This window comes from Giraffa tippelskirchi, chromosome 13 (assembly GCF_054371585.1).
Source record: "Giraffa tippelskirchi isolate mGirTip1 chromosome 13, T2T-mGirTip1v1.2.pri, whole genome shotgun sequence".
NCBI lineage: Eukaryota > Metazoa > Chordata > Mammalia > Artiodactyla > Giraffidae > Giraffa > Giraffa tippelskirchi.
This window is the reverse complement of record NC_137287.1, coordinates 7,462,737-7,483,186: the sequence shown is the minus strand read 5'-3', so window position 1 is coordinate 7,483,186 and position 20,450 is coordinate 7,462,737. Positions and strand designations below refer to the sequence as shown.

The window sequence follows — 20,450 nt, the reverse complement described above, 5'->3', positions numbered from 1 at the left end:
TCCTACCCCCCAGTCAGGGTGCAGGAGCAGGGCTGGGCTGTGTCCACGGGCACCACAGGAAGCCTGGGAGCTTCAGCAGCACTGACACTCGAGCAGAGAGAGAGGTTTACAAGAAAGAAAGGAGAGCAATAAAAGATCGCGATAAAGGGAGAAGACGCAGAGCTTTGTGGAAGAGGAGGGAGCAGGGCATCCAAGGGAATCCTGCAGTCTGCACTGCCTGGTGCAGAATTTTTAATCTAGGTTAGATGGGGGGCACAACTTATTTTCACGTATTTTAAAGGGATACAAATTATTTTAATAACTCTCATTACTGAGCACTTCTATGCGCTGGTTGTTATACTAGGTACATTCTAATCCTTACAGCCAGAAAGTATTCTCTTCATGTTACAGATGCAGGAACTTAGGCTAGGGAGTTACTTAAGGTGCCATTCTATGATTAGAACTCAGACAATGGAGAAGCAAATCTCCCCCCAAAATGAATGTGATAAAGAGTCAGAAGCCAGAAAGAAACAGGCCTGGTCTGTTCCGCCAGACCCTCTCGAATTGGGCGGGTGACCGACAGTCTATGGAAATCACAGGAAGTGCTGGGCCTGGGGTCACCCACTGTTGTGTCCAAGGGGTCAGATGCCTCCCGCTGGGGCTGGTGAGTGAGCAGCCCCACTAGGGCGAGAGGACAGTGGGCCCAGCTGCTTAGGGACTTGGGGATGCGGAGGGGCCTGGGCCCCAGTGAAACAGTAACTCTTCTGTGACACAAGATGGCGCCGAGAGCCTGTGCAGGAGAGGGGTGGCGGCCGAGGAGGCCCCTGGAGATCTGTCTGGGGGGTTCCAGGTCCTGCTCTGCTGGCCCAAGAGGAGGGGCACAGCAGGGAGCGGTGGGCCCAGGGCTTGTGCTCAGGAGGTGGCCCTCGGGAGGGCGCTGCCTTCTGACAGAGGATGCACAGCTTTAAAGCTGCCTAGGCAAGCACTGCTGAGTTGCTGAAACCGTGAAATGGATATACTGGGTTCATGATACCATTCTCTCTACTTTTATGCCTGAAATTTCCCAGAATAAAAAATGAAAAAGTTTTTGTTGGGGGCATGACACAGCACCAAGCCTCTGGAGCTTGGCCTGTGGCTGCAGCCTATGGAGAGCCTTGGCTGGCCATTGAGGGCAGGTAGGGCAGGAGTCCACCGGACAGCCCTGGCTGGCATGGAAGCCGGTGTGTGGGCTCATGGTCCCAGTGTAGCTGGCACTTGGCACGGGGCATCAGAACAATCTGAGAGCATCGGCTGTGAAGCCTGACAGCCCAAGTTTTGTTGTTGTTCAGTCGGTCAGTCGTGTCTGACTCTTTGTGACTCCATGGACTGCAGCATGCCAGGCTTCCCTGTTCTTCACCATCTCCTGGAGCTTGCTCAGACCCATGTCCATTGAGTCGGTAATGCCATCCACCATCTCATCCTCTGTCGTCTCCTTCTCCTCCTGCCCTCAATCTTTCCCAGCATCAGGGTCTTTTCTAATGAGTCGGCACTTCGCATCAGATGGCCAAAGTATTGGAGCTTCAGCATCAGTCCTTCCAATGAATATTCAGGGTTGATTTCCCTTATGATTGACTGGTTTCATCTCCTTACTGTCCACCAAGGGACTCTCAAGAGTCTGGGTTCTTGCTTATGCCAACTTGAAATCAGGCAAGTTTCATAATGCCAAAGCCTCATGTTTCCTGGATAACAACATCTGTACAAGATGGAGTGATGTGGGCTGAATGAAGTCTCGGCACAGTGTCTGGAGACAGGAGGCACTTAGGAACTACAAGCTCTATGGTCACATGAGGACTGGCACCAGAGGCTCTTGCGTCTTCTTGGAGCCCAGCCCCACAGAGCTGGCACCAGAGGCTCTCGAGTCTTCTCGGAGCCCAGCTCCACAGAGCCGGCACCAGAGATTCTCATGTCTCCTTGGAGCCCTTTCCTGGTTGATGAGGACAGTGGTGCTTCAGCTGGAGGTGAGTTCAGGGGATAGGAGCCTGGGCTCCCCTGCGATCCCCCAGCTCAGGTGTGCTAGGCATGGGGCTGGCACAGTCCCATGGGTGGTCATGATGCCCACTCTCTAGTGAGGTCCCCTGCAGACACTGATGGGCAGGGTCACAGCTTTCTGGGGCCGGACTGGAAGCTGGTGCCCACTCTCCACATCTGAGGAGTTTATCAGCCATCAAGTGAGCTCGCAGCACTACAGGCGACCCAGGACTGTCCCTTTCAAGGGGCGGCACGTGGAGTGCGAGCCATGAGACAGGGCAGGAGTTCCTTTCTGTTGCCAAGGAGACCCCTTTGGATTTGTAGCCTGTGCTCAGCATCGAGGGGGCTCCGATGTGTCTGGAGAAAGGAGCTGCTCTCAGCCCTCTGTGAGGCTGTACACTCTATAGCCCCAGAGACTATAACAGCAAGAGAAAGGTCTGTTCTGCAGGAACTTGCTCTGCCATCCTCCAGGTAGGTGGCCTTCATGGAGACAGCTAACTTCTCTGATCTAGTCTTCTTATTTATAAATGCATTAAAAACAAAAATATACAATGCTCCTTACTGTAAACTTCATAACGCCAACTGGTTCTCATAGGATACTTTTTGCTAATCTTTTTTTAAAAAATAATTTTATGTATTTATTTTTGGCTGTGCTGGGTCTTCATTTCTGCCGTGGGGTCTTTCTCTAGTTTCAGTGAGTGGGGGCCACTCTCTAGGTGCACGAGCTTCTCACTGTGGTAGCTTCTCTTTGTTTTGGAGCAGAGGCTCTAGGGCGCTTGGGTTTCAGGAGTTGTGGCACTTGGGCTCAGTAGTTGCGGCTCCCAGGCTCTACAGCACAGGCTCAATAGTTGTGGCATATGGGCTTAGTTGCTCCATTGCACGTGGGATCGTCCTAGATCAGGGATCGAATGCTTATCTCCTGTATTGGTAGGTGGATTCTTTACCACTGAGCCACGAGGGAAGCCCTACAAATGCATTTTTAAATGATCTCTTCGATAGGATAATGTGTGGAAGTCCTGTCATGATGGTGCATATGCAACGAAATGTTGCAATACCCCACCCACCCAGCAAAACAAAAGCGCCAACACCAAGTGGCCTTACTCTCCCGAAGAAGAGAAAGCTATACTGGCCGCCAGGGCGACTGAGGAATTATCAAAGTACCCTCTGGTGCTAAATGTCTTTGGGTTAAGGTCTTGAGGCAGAAAAAGCCACAAATCTCTCCAGTCCTTTTAGGTACTCATCGGCAGATGACTGTCAAAATGTCCTTCACCCTGCCTTACAGCCCCTTGGTCATGGATCAGTGTCCCTCATCAGCTCGGTGTGAAGGCTTTAACAGCAACTGTGGGTTTATAAATGAGAAAGCAACGGGGTGGGGCGGGGGCAGGGAGTTACCTTTCTTTTCCATCCGTTTCATGTCCATCAGCTTCTCCACGTTGTTGGGGTCATTCAGCCATAGCTGCATCCGGACAAAGGGCTCCCGTCCCTTCAGACTGAGCTTGTGCCAGGGCTTGGGGCGAGCAAGGAGGTCAGAGACGGAGCCTTGGGTGAGCCCCAGGATGGTCTCCCCAAATAAGCGCTGACCTGGAGAAAGAATAGAACCAAGAGAGGTGTCATCGCTGAGACTCAGGGAGCTGGCAGGACAAGTAGGTGTCAGAGTAAAATCAGAAACGGGGGTTCGAGACCCAGAGTCTTATCAGTCCCGGGTTTAGTGAAAGCAGTTCTTTTTTTTGGGCCAAGCTGTGTGGCATGCAGGATCTTAGATCCCAGACCAGGGATCTAACCCATGCCCCCTGCACTGGGAACTCTGAGTCTTAACCACTGGACCACTGAGGAAGTCCTGAGCAAGCGCTTCTTAGAAGCACTTCCTCAACCAGACTTGTCACAACCTCCATGGGTGATGGAGTCAGTATTCCTCTTGCATTCTGCTTACACACAAGGTTTCTCTAGACAGAGTCTTTGGGTTTCAGATGAACCAAGGCAGGTGCAACACCTGCTGCGTCTATCAGAGGTGGCTAATCCCAAACCCGAGCTCAGGAGGTTAAGTAGCTCATGGGGTGACCTCTCTTTCAGAGCCTCAAACTGGGCCGTCTGCACCGGCTCCTTTCACGATTAGCACAGTTATCAGGTCTTGCTGAGAAAACAGGCCACTTGACCCAAGGTCACAGCAGGAAAGAGAAGGAGAAAGAGCTCCTCAGCTTTATTTTCCTGACAAGCAGGCCATTTCCAGCTCTGAAGTCTGTCCCTGCAGTTCAAGTAGCCTGCTCCCTGGGCTGATCAGAGGGTACTGCGCTCTGGAGAGCACAGTGGCGTTAGGTCTGCAGTGTTCATCAGAGGCTTGAAAGGAAGATTTCTCTTCTCTGAGAGCCATTCAGTTGCAGGTGAAGAGGGGCCAGCACTTTGAAAGGCACAAACGAGAACCAGGCACAACTGGAAGGCCCTGATGGGAGGACTGAAAGGCACCGGGCTCGAGTGGAGGCAGAGACTGGGATCAGAGGCCGGAGCCTGGTCCCACAGAGCCTCCGGACCACAACACTGGCTCTGCCCCTCAGTGTGGGGTGACCCAGCGTGCGTGCTCACTCGTGTTCAACTCTGCGACCCCACAGACTGTAGCCCGCCAGGCTCCTCTGTCCATGGGATTTTCCAGGCAAGAATACTGGAGTGGGTTGCCATTTCCTCCTCCAGGGAATCTTCCTGACCCAGGGATCGAACCCAATTCTCCTGCATTGGCAGCCGGATTCTTTACCACTGAGCCACTTGGGAAGCCCTAGAGTGACCCTGATGACTGGCTTATTCCCCCTTCGGCTCACATCCTCTGTTTGTGAGAGGGGAACACCCCCAGCTGCGTTCATAGGGTAGTTAAAAGAGCACTGCCTTGTAAGAAGTGGGATTCCAAGTAAAAGTTTACTGCATGCAAAGTTTTGGATTTGAGAAAATAAGTTTTTTTGATATCAGTCATTTTAATCGAGCCTAACATTTTTACCAACCCCAACATTTACTGATTTTGGAAACCTGAGGTTTTTCTGCTTTTCAAACTCTCAGTTTAGCCTATAAACATCCCAGGTCCTTACCATTTTTTTAAAATTTTTTATTAAAAGATTAAAAAAAAGTTTGGCTGCACTGGGTCTTCGTTGTGGTGCACGTGGGATCATAGTTCCCTGACAAGAAATTGAACCCACGTCTCCTGCACTGAAAGGCAGATTCTTAACCACTGGGCCACCAGGGAAGTCCCCTTACCATTTTTTGTTGTTGTTTTTGTTGCTGTGGTTGTTTTAAAGAAATTTTACTTAATTCTAATCTGGCAAGTCAATCTCATTTCATTCCAAGGAGCTTGTTATGTTCAGGAAAGTGATATATATGAACAACTGGTTATGATTTGCTTGATCCACTCCATGGTAGTGGGAGGGGGGTGTTGGGGGGAATCAAGTGATTATTTTCAGAAAATTATGTGTATTACCTTTAGAGGTTTCATAGCAGTGGCTCTCAGTCATTTTGGGAGTCACAGATACATTTGAGAGTGTGAAGAAAGCTACTAACCCTCACCCTTTAAAATGTACACACTCACACACATTCTGCTATGACTTTGAGAGATTAACACATGAACATGAACATGCCAAGATCCCAGATCGAAGGTTAAGAGGATGCCTGGGTCTTGACCAAGCTGCCTGCTTCATCTGTAATTTGCTAATTTGGCCCCCACTTTGGGTCAGAGACACCAACCAGATGCTACTGGGCTCATGCTGACTCTTCTCTGCTCTGCACCCCCTCACCCCTCAGGATTTAGAGCTCTTCTGGGCAATCGGAGACTCTGGCGAGCATGCCTGTCTTCCATGAGGTCCCAGTGGGGGTGCAGGGGTGGGCTGGGGCTGACCTTAGACTTCTAACACCCTTATGAACCCCTGGTGCTCACAACTGTAGGACGTTTTAGGTTCCCGTAGGTAGCGTGGGAATGTTAAACTCTTTGGCTGGCCCAGCCTGAGCCCCCAACAGGAAACGGCCTGCCTCCTCTTGACTTAGCAGCCGGGGAGGGAACCTACCGAGGTTGTTGTCGGTCAACACCTCCTTGACCCTCTTGGTGATGCCGTAGGTGTCCAGCTCTGGAGACATGGCCACCAGCTCTTGAATGCTGAGCGCTGAGTGTCCAGGGAGAGGCAGTGGGGTGGCGGGCTGGGAGTCTGAGGCGGGTGGGTCGCTGGGTTCTGGAGGTTTGCCATCCTTAGTCGTTTCGATGGGGGGGCAGGGCTGCTGGACCAGTTCAGTCAGACTCTTCACTGACTCGCTGGAGCTCATGGGTGACTCGGGTGCAGGGCTGCAGCTGGCAGAGGTCTTTGGAGTGCTTTCTAGAATTAGAGCACATAGAAACCCAAGGCTCAGAACGGCGGTCTTTCCCCATGTGCACCTCCTTTCCTTATCTAGGAATTACTAAGTAGACGTCTGTATAAAAAGGAGACAGTATGGCAATCTATGGATCCAAATGAATTGTGACTGAGAATTAGCCTTTTATTTTCAGTATTAAAAAAATAAAAATAATAACAGGGAAAGAAGTAAAAGCAGGGGTTTAAATAGTACGTTTCTGAAGACTCAATAAAGGGCATTCTGTTAAAAAAAAGTATGCCCTATTAATCACGGTCACGACTTCCTTCCCACAGAACCCCTTAATTCTATAATTCAGAAGCATCTTGGCTATATTATAATTTGCGTATTTTATCCATAATTTACAGCACAAAGTGAATGGACATACTATTTTAAATGAGGGCTGTCTGCAATGTGTGGTCACCACAGCGATGAAGACCCTTGAAGAAGAGACCTAGGGCCTTGGCTGCAGGCCCCCGGGGGCCTAGGGATGAGCGGGGACCCCAGGTCCGTTCTCACTATGATCCCTCCCGGAGGGCTCCACGGTGACCACGGAGAGAACCAAAGGAAGCGGAGCACCCACCCGGCTCTCTGTCAAACCCCAGGATGTGATTCTGAAAGCCCAGCTCTCATCTGTCTAGGCCAGCTGGTCACTAAGACTGGAAGAAGCAGGGCCAGTGTGGGTAGTCGGGTCCCCACGCTCTCCTTTCTTCAGAAGGGGCTATCTTGCTGGAGGTGCCCAGTAGGGGGGAGGGCACCGTGCTCTGTTGGTGAGCAGTCCCTTCTGGCCTCTGTTAGCGCTACCTGTAAAATCTGACACCCATTCCAGTTTGGGGATGCCAGGAATAAAGGCTTCCGCACTTCCTAATTTCCAAATATAGAGAAAATGCAAAGTGACCGAGCACTGCGGTCCTACCCACAGGGTAAAACCTGCCTTTGGCTTGCAATCTGGGTGCAGTTTCTCCCCCCACTCCCTCCTCTCCACTAGGCATGGGCACACGGTGAGACCCCACGGCACCACGGGTGAGGGGCCAGGCCATGCAGCGAATACCAGCACGCATCAGCCCCCACATACCTGTGACCTGACTAAAGAAAATGGAACACCAAGGAATAGCTGAATTTCTTTTTTTTAAAGATTTTATATTTTTTATGTGGACCATTAAAAAAAAAGTCTTTATTGAATTTGTCAAAATATTGCTTCTGCTTTATGTTTTTGTTTTTTTCCGGGGCATGTGGGATCTGAGCTCCCCAACCAATGATCAAACCCGCATCTCTCCCCGCCCCCCGTCCACCACATTGGGAGGTGAAGTCTCAACCACTGGACCATGGAGGGAAATCCTGGAATAACTGAATTTCAACATATCATATACCTGGAGTGTCCTTCACTGGACATATGATATCCAGGATGACAACATATTCTGAATTCAAGAGGATGGAAAATGTATTCCAAGTATAAGAGATATTTTGTAAAAACACCTAGAAAGATAAAATACCAAATAAAACAACTGCAATAAACCCATCTATTGTCCTCAACCAGTACAGAGTTCTACCATCACATAAAGCTGTGTGCTAAACATGGAAAATCAGGTTAAAAATAAAAAACCAAACACTGGCTTGTGAAAGAGGCAGAGGTAAACAGCAGAAACGGTCCATATAAATCTTGAAGGCGATCTGAACCCTACAAATCGGATTTCTTCCCTCTGCTCACCTCCAGGTCATCATACAAATGGATATAAAACCCAGCAAATGTTATTTTTGTATCTGAAGCAGCAGAGGAATTGTACTATAAATTTGCCCTGATTCACCCAAGCGAGGGGCCGATTTGGCAGATCATCCATCTTGCTCACTGTACACTGTCAAGGATGGCATGAATTCCCCACATGATAAACAGATTTCTTCTCAGGTTGGTGTCCTTTAACCCACAGCAAGGTCAGAACAATGGCTGCCTAGAGAACATGCCGCCCAGTGCCGCCTCCCAAGCACCGGCCCCTTGTTTTCTTTCAGGCGCCGGTGGGTCCCCAGAATAGCTGGAGTGGAGGCAGGTTTCTTTTTCAGGTGTCCTCAGTAAAGCCACTCGCCTTCCTGCATTTTTTGCCAGGAAACCCCCCTGAAAGAACTGACCAGAGGTGTGTGCTGCACGTTACCGGTGTCCCTCTGTGCTCCCCACCATGACCGTGGACAAGGGCAACCCTCCTCCCCAACCAAGGTCAAAACCCCACCGGGCCTTGGAACGTACTGGGCGGCTGGTATCTGCACCTCTGCTCTGGGTCTGTGTCTAAACTGTTGTACACAATTTAGTTGGTGTCTAAATTGCTCACCGGCACACACAGGTGCCACTACGGCCTCCAGTCACCGAGAGCAGAATTTGGCCCATGTTTTTTTGGAGTGGGAGGGACAAGAGGCGACAGGAAACAGACCCCTGGACACATCACGAATCCATACGCTCAGAACATCACACTGCAAAGTCATCTGTTTGACTAGAAAGCCACTTTCGGTCAGCACCACAAAACCAGATCCATCAAGCAGTTCCCATTGCCCCCTGGTGAGAGGGGTGGGGGGGCGAGGGGCCCCTCAGTGGCAGGAGGACTGGTGCCCGATGACTCACCATCTTGACAGAACAAGAAACACAGTCAACAGAGAAGGAGAAATATTGCTTTTCTTTTCCAAAAATTAGCAAATTGAGCTCTTTGATGAAAATGATACTTTTTGAAAGAACGAGGTTTTGTGCTCTTCTCTGTAATTAAACATAATTTAAGCAAGGCAAAACACACACACACACACACACACACAAATGGAGGAGCCCTGGGCTTGGCACTAAAGTACTGAACCTGGGATGGGGGCTGCCTCCACTAACTTGTGATGCCAACTTGAATATGATTCCTAAGTTCTTGGAACATCTTGGTTTCCTCATCTGAAAAATACAGGCAGGGTTGTAGTAGTGAGGAACGAACCTGCCAGGCAGTGCTAAGTTAATCTGAATCTGATGTTAAAAAATAGAGTAGTTACTGAGTTGTACTGGAACATATCCATCTACATAAAGGTCCTCTGCATGCAACGTAAATCTCCTTAAGATTTATTGCTGCTTCTTCTACAGTTCCTGGCACACAACTGCAATGCTGGTGAGAGAGACAACAGCTACATCTTGTGCGATGCCATTCAGATGACATTCCAGAGAAGGTAAAATTACAGGGACAGAAAACAGATCAGTGTTCTTTTTTTTTTTTTTTTTGAAGATGACTGGGAGTTTGGTTTATGCCAAGTCACCTGAGATTATTATTTTTTAAAGATATTTATTTATTTTTGGCCACACTGTGTGGTATGTGGGATTTTAGTTCCCTGACCAGGGATCGAACCTGGGGCCCCCTGCAGTGGAAGCACAGAGTCTTAACTGCTGGACCTCCAGTGAAGTCTCCAGATCAGTGTTGCTGGGAGTCAAGGGTAGGAGATGACCACAGAGGGGCACGGGAGGATTTGGGGAGGATGATGGAATTATCCTACATCTTGATTAGTGAGAGGCATAGAACACTTCTACGAGTGAAGAGTGAGTTTTAGTGTATGTGGATTACACTTCAGTATCAACTCACTTAGGACAGAGTCCCAGTAGGAAGCATGGATGAAGACACATCACTGCATCATTCTTTCATTTACTCCCCAGGTCAGCTGAGTCAGGCCAGTGGGACACAGCACATGGCAGGGGATGGGGACACTGATGTCTGGGGGGTCAGAGACCTCCTGGAAGGGTAGCACTTCAGAGGGACTTCAGGTGTGAGCAGGAATTAGCCAGCTAAGGTGGGAGGAGTAGCAGTGACAAGGAAGGGAGACAGATTGTTCCAGACACCTGGTAGGCTTGGGGCATCAGTAAAATTGAGTGTAGCGAGAATATGAGGCCTAGAGAGGTCCCCAGGGGCTGGGTTGTGCAGGGCCTTTGAATTGGCTAAGGTGTCTGTTTTAATTTTTGTGCAGTTGGGATCCAGGGCACATTCCTCCTATCCACCATGTACTATAAACAGCAGCGAGGGGAATTCTCTGGCCATCCTGTGGTGAGGACTCCAGGCTTTCACTGCCCAGGGCGCTGGTTCCATCCCTGGCTGGAGAACTAAGATCCCGAAAGTCATGCGGCATGGCCAAAAACAAAGCAAAACAAAAAACAAACCAAAAAAAAAAATCATGAAAACCCCCTGGCAGTGAGACGGTCCGGACAGCACAAAAGCATAATGGTGAGCCCACAGATTGAGGCATGGAACCAAACAGACGACAAGGCTGGTACACGGGCTGAGCACCTGCACATGCTATGTGCAGTCAGACACATGGTGAGGGGATAAAATCACGTTCAGCAAGACAGAGTGCACATTTAGGATGGACAGCAGCTGACTTCTAGGAGGAATGAGACTAGGAGAGGCAGGTGTTTCATTTACTTTAAAAATATAGGATTGAATTATGATCAAAAGTTAGGGTTAAAGTTGGGTGATAGGCATTCGCTGGGTTGTACTGTAATTTGTGTTTGAAATATCATAGACCTAACACCAAAGAGTAAGAAAGTAAGCCAGGTCACTGTTGCTTCAGTACAGAGAATGGACTTAGGGACAGCACGGCTGGGGCCGGGAGGCCGACGGGGAGGGTGGATGGGGCCCCAGGAGGGCGGGCTGGGGGTTGGGGAGATACAGGTTCAGGAGAAGTTCAGGAGGTTGGGGCTTTAGGACTGAGGGCCGGGTGGACGTGGTGAGAGGGCTGAGCAAGAACAGGTGTGTCCCACGTTGTGACCTGGGCCACGGGGCATGGGGGTGCAGTTCCAAGAGGGGGTGCATTGCAACTAGAGCATCTTGGGGTGAGGAGGAACATGATGTTAAGAAACTCTATTTTGTCGGTGCTCTGTGATGACCTAGAGGGGTGGGATGGGGGTGGGTGGGAGAGAGGCTCAAGAGGGAGGGAACATATATGTATATACTTGGAGCTGATTCACATGTTACAGAAGAAACCAACACTACAGTGAAAAGCAATTATTCTCCCATTAAAAAGTAAATTCAAAAAAAAAAGAAAGAAACTCTATTCTATTACTGCCTGTAACAGGAGTTACTGCTCAAGCGAATGTTTCTTGTGCCCTCCCTGTGCGGAGGCTCCCAGGAATGAACTATTGATACTTCCGTCCTCGTGACCTGACACCAAGTGGCAGACACATCCAGCTGCCTCACTGGCCAGAGACAAGACCTTGTGCCCAGAGCCACACAGCCAGGAATGAGTCACGCCCTCTGTGTTCTAAACAGCCCTCCTGTACGTGTTGGCCCAGTGCCTACAGATCCCTAGACTCATGTGACTGTCAGTGGCAGAGCAACTGGGCCAGCCTTGCAAAATACGGTTTCTCCACCCACAATCCACGTGTCCATGTTTCTGACCTCACCTCAGGAAACACGACGGTCAGGCCTCCAAAGCTCACCCACCCCTGGGATGAAGGAAGGGAACCAAAACATCTTTAGAATCTCGTCTGAATGCAGCCGGATGCTAAGGGCATTTATACACTGGCTCATTCAATTCTCACGATGCTCCTGTGCTGGGAATATAAACCCTGCACCCAGAAACCGAGGGTCCGATGGGCAGCGTGACTTGGTCCAGGTCACTTGGGCGGAGCAAGGATCTGACCAGCTTAGGAGTGGGAAGCCTCCACCGGTCAGTCACTGCAGCGTCGTAACAGCCTGCCTGCCTTCATCCATTCCTTCACTCGCCCACGCCAACGTTTTTTAAAGCTCCTGCTTTGTGTTGTGGACTCTCCTTGGCAGAGGGATAAGAGATATTATTTTTACTTTTTTGTTTTCTTTTAGCCGAGCCACACAGCTTGCAGGAGGTTACTTCCCTGACCGGGGATTGAACCCGGGGTCCCAGCAGTGAAAGTGCCAAGTCCTAACAACTTGACCATCAGGTAAATTCCAAGGGGTAAGAGAAATCAGACACAGACCGTGTTTTCAAGGAGTCTGCAGCCTGTGCGACTGGGGCAACTGAAAATGGGTAATTTGCCTTAAAAGCCCAGCTACACAGACCGTCTAATCCAATTCTGACGCCAGTAGTAAGGTGTTACATTTAAAAAATGATCTGTATGAATTAATTTTGGGGGGAAGGTTAATTTTCCAAGATTAAATTTTGAATCTTGCAGAAAAGAAGCCTGGATAGTAAGATACAGGAAGCATAGACAGTGACTCAAGGCCCCCTAAAATACACAGAGCTTTCAGGAACTATAAAAGGATTATGAAAAATATTATATTCCAAAAACAGCAGGCAAACAACAGCTGCCTTAAGTTTTCAATGGAAGCCAGTTGAAAATGCACACCCGCCATAATTTTCAGAGACAAATCTCTCTGCAGTTTACACAATCCACTGTTTAAATTTCCATACCAAGCCCTCTATCTGCAGTAATAATAACCCAAATTCCATTTAGTGTTCATTTGAGCAGTCAGGATAAAGTCATTTCTTATTATCTCCCCACTGTGTAAAAAACAGCTTGAAGGTAGGAAGTCAGCAAGCATTTTCACCAAAAAGTAATTATTGTAAGTGACATTTTTACTGCTGGCATGCCATAAGGCGAACTGTGCATTCAGAAGGACAAGTTGCTGAAACAAAATGACAGGGTACTCTGTGACATTCTGACAAGAACCCAAACATTATTTAACTGGCGGCTGGTCTGATGCACCACTTTTCATTATGTCCATAGTTTAGGCTTTGAGCCCGCGCCAAGCCAGGAAATTCCAAGTGACTAGAAAGACAAGTATGGAAGATGGGAGAGAGAAGGAGAAGGTTGGGGAAACAGTAAGGTCATGGCCTGGCGCATGGAAACGTGATTGAGCGAGGGCAGAAATCAAAGAGCAGAGGAAGAGGGGTGCCAGGGAGGCACAGGGTGGAGACAGAGCCTGAGGGGGAATGGGAACCTCGGCGTGGGAGGACCCTGCCCAGCTTCGGGGCCGTTCCAGCTGACAGTGGTGACAGCTTCAGAAGCCACCGCAGGGTGACCACCAGCCCAGAACGCTCCCCGGCCTAGTTCAGATGTGGAATTGTGCTGGGGACATGGAACCTGAGTTGAAACATGAAGACTCCCTCGAGGCTCAGGTGGCTCCTCTCCAAAGGGACCTTCAACCTGAGGGTTTACAGCTGACAGCCCTCTTTAGAAATAATGAGCTTCTCTGCGTCAAAGGTGAACGGCAGCCTGATCTGCCCTCCTGTGTTTCAGGGCCACAGGGTGATGAGAGACCCTCTCTCTGACATCCGTGAGCACCAGACCTTGCTTTGGGGGTGGGGTGGGGGAGGTGGCGCTGATGGCCCCCTGCCTCCAAGTCTCTGGGCAGATGCTCGTGGCCCGTCAGGACCCCACCTGTTTCTCTAGCCACATCTCCACTAGACATGACCCACATAAACATGTGGAGTTTTCTGCTTTTGAGTATGAGTGGTCTTTGGATTGAGTAGCAGGGACTTGAAACAAAATATGTGGAGGGGGACGTCCCTGGTGGTCCAGTGGGTAAGACTCCACACTCCCAATGCAGGGGGCCCAGGTTCCATCCCTGGTCAGGGAACTAGATCCTGCATGCCACAACCAAAAAGATTCTGCATGCTGCAACTAAGACCCGACACAGCCAAAAAAAAAAAAAGTAGAGACTAATAGTTGTCATAGAGCCATGCAGGAGCTTCTGCACCTCCTGCCCCCCACACCACTGCATACTGGCTATCAAGAAAGGAACAGAAGTAACCCAGCAACATGCTAAGACATATCAGAGCATGTGAAACGGCCCCACCACAGAACAGCCTGCTTTCCAAGGGCCTGCACCTGACGCCGGCAGAGGAGTAAGGGGAGGGTCTCACTGACCCAGGCCCCATCCTCAAGGGCCTCAGCGGGTCTCCTCCTGACCTGGGGAAAGCCCCCTCCCAAAGAGACGGCATCAAGCGTCAGTACACACCCCTCCCACGGCCAGGCCCTACCTGCCCCCCTTGCTGGCCCTGGGCTGGCAATATTCTGGCCCTCAGCCTGCCTGGGCAGTGCCTCAAGTCACTGAAAATCTCAACAAACCTACCAAATTACTCTGTTTCTATAGCAAAACTGAGATAGTAGGTGCTGGTGTGTGAACATTTTTTTAAGTCTGCCTAAGGAACTCTTGAACTTTCCAGGTGGTTCAGTGGTAAAGAATTCACTTGCCAACGCAGGAGACGTGAGTTCGATCCTTGGGTTGGGATGATACCCTGGAGAAGGAAATGGCAACCCACTCCAGTATTCTTGTCTGGAAAATTCCACAGACAGAGAAGGCTGGTGGGTTACAGATCATGGGGTCACAAAGATTCGGACCTACTTGAGCAACTGAGCATGCGCAATGAACTCTTATAGTGAGTTAAAAGCCAAAATAGTTTACTTATTAACCGAGGAAACTTGTTTAATGCAAAGTTTCTATTTAACTTGTGCCAGCTTATGTCCCCGAGCCTGACTTTCAAGCCACTTAAAGGGCGGCGGGGGGTGGGGGGAGACCTTTCATTCAATAAAGGGACCTTCTCAGTGCCAGGTGGGTGCTAGGAGGTGGGGGACAGTGGTGACCCAGGCAGACATTGTTACGAGGTCACTGTCACAAAGACCCCTGTGATGAGGACCAGGAGGGGGATGGGGGGGATGTCCAGGGGGCGGTGGCAGCTCACAGCACTGTGATACTGATGCTGAGGCTGGAGGCAGCAAACAAGAGAGAGGCGGCGGGGGTGGGGGGGGGGCAGGGGATGTGTCGGTTACACGCTGAGAAGGCGGGACTTCAATCCCGGGAAAGTATCTGAAGGAGGGCAGGGGCCAAGCCAGATATACAATCTGGAGAGATGGGTCTGGATGTTTAGGAGCCAGAAACTGTGTGTGTGTGTGCGTGTCTGGGAGCGGGGGTGAGGAGAGAGGGGGTGAGATGGGCTGCCAGGTCCCCCGCTCAGGTGATGGTGGGGGTGGCGGTGCTTTCACAAGGAACGCTGGACGCTGGACGCTGGACGGAGAACAGATCTGGGAGAAGAGGCTGGGCCTGTTTCCCAGGAGGGGACGACGGATGTGTGGGGGGAGGCCCGAGACGGAGGTGGGCCAACCAGGGTGGAGGTGGGAGGGCGGTCCTGGTCGCTAGCCTCAGCAGCCTGAGTCTGCAGGCCTCCCCCGTCAGCACCGCACCGCCTTGTGCCTCCAGGAGCTTCTCTCACCTCCTTACGGAGGGGAAGGATGGTTTCTTACCCTCCTCGTTTCTCCCCAGGCTGGGAAAGTGCATGGTGTTGGGTGGAGCAGGGGAAGGATCCTAGCAGTTCTGAGTTGACTCCAGCCACACCCAGGGAAGCTGCCTCGGTGATGTGGGCCTGAGCACTCACCTGGGGGGTGGGCACTTCAGGTAAATCTGCTCCCCTGCCAGGCTTCCATTAGTTTTCTCATGCATCTTTTATGAGCCCTCAAGGAAATACGCGTGTCAAAGCAGAGTTTGGGAATATGAAAAGTCAAAACCCCTCCTTCAGCTACAATTCAACCTTGGTAATGAACCCCAGCCTAGCAAGGCCGCAGAAGCCATCCCGGGTGACGTGGCCGGCCCTGCCTCGGGAGGCACGGTGCTCGCCCTGTTCCCAGCTTTCCACAGATCCATACTGATTTAGAAATAATGCTTTCAAATTACCTTCAATAACCTTATTACCGAACCAGCTGTGCGTATGAGCACTTATCAATGCATCCCTGTGCATTAAGAGAAAATGTATGTCATACAAACAGTCTAAATATATATTACTGAGATGGGAAAAAACAAACCGTCTAGTTAAATTGCTTTGCTGTAATCAAAGATTAATCACTGTGCGTGTGTGCCTGTGCGCATGTGTTTTCTCTCTTTCTCGGGGGCTCCTTTATGGCTTTGAGCAGACCTGCCCATCCTTCGCCGGTAGTGTTACTGTCTGCTAGGCAGCTCAGACCGCCATTCTGGCAGTGGGATTAATTTTCCTGTGTTTCTAAGAGTTGGAGGAGCTGAGAGGTGGTTTTGGATTGTGTTTTCCTTCTGAGTCTTTCAGGCCTGCAACTCAGAAACTTTCCTTCCCCAGAGGCACCTGGTGGACAGCAGGCCTCCGCGTGCCCATCTGTGGGGAGGCTCCGGGATTTGCCCCTAGAGCAGCCTGCCTCCTCTCAGTAACGCTGCCGGGCAGCCTGGCGTGCAGATGATGTCTGTGCTGTGATGGAATGTTCCTTAGAGAATCCCTGGCTGATATGGAATGTGCTGGTGGGGTGGGCTGCTTCTCGGCTCCCCAACAACACGCAGGTGAGGGCACCGATCTGGCCCTCCACGGGCCCTGGGCTGTGCTGAGCAGAACCGAGTGACATTTTCGTTGCATGTGATGGTATTAGGAAAGCTATTAAGGTACATTATTTTACACATCCTCCTAATCTCTCCATACTGCTTTACTTAATTTGTGATGAAATTGTTGAGAAAGGGTACTTAAATGTACGACAGTCAGTAAAAGTAATTTATCATCTTCCCGCTTCAGTGCTCACGTTATCAGCGAACTCATTTTCTGCATTCATCATGCAATCAGCCTATTATTTGCATATTAATCAGGCAGTGGACCATGAAAGAACTGCATTCCAGCCAAATGCTGCACTATCTCAGGAGAAACACTCAGTAATTATCATACATCAGTGTTATGATGTGGTAATTGATTATAACATCTTTCTGCTGCCCCTGGGGAGCCCCTGTGCTCACCCAGCTCCAGGCACTCCGGACAGATTGCTCTTTTCCTCCCCAGCTGAGAGTCACCACGGCTGTTCTCTCCAAGTGCCATTTCTGTGGAGTATGGATCCTCCTCCTCCAGTCTCACGAGGTATTTAAACTATGTGGAACGAACTGACTGTAATTCATGGGTGAGAGGGTCCAGTCGGAGGAAGGCATGTCCCTTTGGACTCAGCCTCTTGGCTTCAGAGGTGATGCTCCGGCTTCCGAGAAAAGTCTCCTTATCAAGTAAAATGCGGCAACTCCAGTCCCTCCTTGTTGCAAAGCTGGTACAAAGGCAGTTTGGCTGCTTTATTTAGGTGCCAAATGACAGGCTAATTTTGGCCCTCTTGTAAAGGACAAACCCAACATCTGCCAATTCAGAGTCAGGCTATATTTAGGAATCCAGTTTTGAAGGGAAAAGGAAGACACGAAATCGAGATGAAGCCGGTGACGGAAGCTGCCTGGCTCCCTTCATTCTCCCGGGGACCCCCTTCTCGCTCCTGAGCATGGCTGTGGCCCAGAGGCCAGTCTGTAGGGGGCTAGACTGAGGGTCCGGGGCTGGCGGAGGGCCACTGGCAGGAAGAGGGCATGAAGCTGTCCTTGCTCGGGAAAGAACCTGGGCCACCATGTGGGTCTTCCCAAGATCTAGCCTGGAAGGGGCTTGAAATCGGCATGGACCCGCATCACAGGTCAGATGGGTTACACCCTTTCTGTTGGCAGAGTTTCATGAACTTGGCTCTGACTCTGCCACTGACTTGGTGCTGGGTTCCCTTCCTTTATGCCCAGCTCCCAGCCTGAAACACGAGGGGATACCCTCGGTACTAACTGAGGCATGTGATTTTCTGTTAATTGTTCATCTTGTATCTGATTTTTAAGTATCTGCTCATTTGTCATTTGAGCTCAGTTTTGTTCTTTGTTTTGAACATGGCCTTGACTTCCCTGAGTGTCGTTTCAGGGACTAACCCTTCACCTGTCGTGGGGGACCGAGGCCTTGGGCACCCCCACGGCAGCAAGACTCTGGCCTCAGAGTGCTTGTGCTTCTTCGACCTCCTCCTTGATGGGGGAAACTGCTTCTCACTCTGAGCATCTGAAAGACGGGGGACATCATTTCTGCTCCCTGATTAGGGATTAAAGGTATTAGCACTGCCCTTGGCACATCAAAGATGCAAACATGTGAGTTTCGTAGTCTTACCACCTTTAAAAAAATTACCCGAGGGTTTTTAAACATTTAAGCTTCTTCTTCCTTCTCTGGAACCAAAACTGAAAACAGAAGTCCTCATTTGCTCCTGTGACCTACTTTTGCCTCTTGCACTGAATGCCCAGTGTACTGTAAATTCCATTCCCCAAAGAAAGTCTAAGGGGAAGAAAAAAGAGATGCACCCAGAGGCCTGTGTCCAGGGCTTGCTGGGGCCTCCTCCTAATGCGGAGTTGGGGCGTGCCAGCACCGAGGGTCCAGGCCGAATGAGATGGGGCTGCCACCTGTGCCCACAGTCACCCAGACGAGTGTATCCAGACGAGATGGCCTGGCTCTGAGTTTGCCCCAGATGGCCTGAGCAATGACCTGCAGTCTTAACTCACGAAGCTCAAGATTTTGGGTCAACTTCATGGAATGGCAGATGGATGGTCAACATTTCAGGAAGGCCAGGACGCTGGAGAGCCACGTGCAGGTCCTCCCTTGGCTGACCCTCTGCGCCAGCTACCGCCTAGCAATGCTCCCACTTGAGTCTCTTCCCAAGAAGTGAGTGCTGGGTCTGTTTCCTATTTTAAAGCCAGGAACCTGACATGTCAGGTGTGCACATGCACGATTTTATAGCTATCCTTGTTATCCTATAGCTATCCTCATGCATGTGAAATAACCTAATGGCAGTGGTTTCAAGGGCAGCAGTAGAAAAGCAGGCACTCAACTAGCACTTCCTCAGTGCCAGCTGCTGCTCTGGAGGCTTTTGAACATGGATTTAAAACTCCTTATGGTCTAGGAGATAGGTACTTTTCCTATGTTAAAGAAAAAACTGAGACACAGAGAGGTTGAGACACAGAGAGGTCGAGTCACATGCCCAAGGCCACACAGCTGCTCAGAGGCCGAGACAAGATGAGCCCTCTGCAGTCGGCTCTGTGCCCACTGTGTCCATTTGCAGCTCACACGTGCTCAAGGCTGCTCACTGCAGGATCATGGTTTAGGTTCTGCTGTTAAAAATCAATCTAAGCATCTTTCACTGGTGATTGATTAATAAAGTATGGTATATTCAGATACAGGAATTCCCTATAGCAGGGAAAAGAGAAGGAAATTCTTTATGTGCTGGCCTGGGGGAGTCTCTACAATCTATTGCCAGGTGAGAAAAGCAAGGCACACCTTGAGTCCTGTGTGCGCCCTTCTATGTGCAGCAAACATCTAGATATACAGGCTCTCTGCAGGAAACCAGCAGAAGTGCCTTCGGGGAGGGCGCCTGGGGGCTTGAGGATGAGGGTGGGAGGGTGACTTACTTTTTAAAAGAGGTGTAAGCTCTTTTAAATCCTGCATTTTGTAGCCATGATTCATTTTACTTGTTAAAAAAAAAACCCATAAACTATAATTAAAAATAAAAGTCAAGGGCTTCCCTGGTGGCTCAGTGGTAAAGAATCCGCCTGCCAATGCAGGAGACACAGGTTCCATCCCTGATCCAGGAAGATCCCACATGCCTCAGGGGAACTAAGCCCGTTTGCCACAATTATTGAGCCTGTCCTAGAGCCTGGGAGCGGTAACTACTGAAGCCCATGCACCTTAGAGCCTACACTTGGCAACTAGAGAAGCCATGGCAACGAGAAGCCTGCATACTGCAACTAGAGAGTAGACCCTGCTTGCTGCAACTAGAGAAAAGCCTGCACAGTAACGAAGACCCAGGACAGCCAAAAATAAAAATAAATAAATAAAAATTTAAAAAAAGTCAAATCTCTAACTCAGGGTTACTCAGAGGATGAGATGGTAGGATGGCATCACTGACTCAGTGGACGTGAGTTTGAGCAAGCTCGGGGAGATGGTGAAGGGGGGAAGCCTGGTGTGCTGCAGTCCATGGGGTCACAAAGAGTCAGACACGACTGGAGCGACTGAACAACAACCGAGTCACTCTGATTCTGTCCTCCTTTTATGGAGACACAGTGATGAGTCCCACTTGGGGGAGAACAGAGACACTTGGGGGATGATATGTGGTGGAGCAGCCTTTCCTGGGGATCCTGAGGACAACATTTGCTGCTTTGAGATGTAACATGGACTGGGATGTCTTGCTCAGTGGCTGCCTCCCCAGGGGGGCCTGTGTGGGGCCTGCAGGTGTGGCGTGCCCTAGGGGAGGGCAGATGAGGCCAGGCTCGGCTTGTCCCACCCTTGCATCACAGGAGTGCAAGGGGCCCTGAGCGCCCTCTGCC

General features: G+C 50.2%; 1 protein-coding gene and 1 long non-coding RNA gene across 47 annotated transcripts in view; one reads left to right on the top strand and one right to left on the bottom strand.

The window, feature by feature from the left end:
• CUX1 (cut like homeobox 1) overlaps nucleotides 1-20,450 on the bottom strand; it is a 349,540-nt gene that overhangs the window by 36,239 nt on the left and 292,851 nt on the right. For 41 of the 46 annotated variants that reach the window (XM_081557723.1, XM_081557752.1, XM_081557724.1 and 38 more), the window contains 2 exons: nucleotides 6,021-6,323; nucleotides 3,379-3,567 (listed from right to left, as the gene is read on the bottom strand). The exons of the other annotated variants lie outside the window; for them this stretch is intronic. In XM_081557723.1, the coding sequence (XP_081413849.1) occupies nucleotides 3,379-3,567; nucleotides 6,021-6,323 (492 nt within the window). The remainder of the gene's footprint in view (nucleotides 1-3,378; nucleotides 3,568-6,020; nucleotides 6,324-20,450) is intronic. 46 annotated transcript variants of the gene reach the window in all.
• LOC145532504 (uncharacterized) lies at nucleotides 14,992-19,974 on the top strand. The gene is made up of 6 exons (XR_014073299.1): nucleotides 14,992-16,703; nucleotides 16,831-16,964; nucleotides 17,089-17,743; nucleotides 18,010-18,792; nucleotides 18,868-19,384; nucleotides 19,716-19,974. It is a non-coding gene; the product is annotated as an uncharacterized LOC145532504 (long non-coding RNA).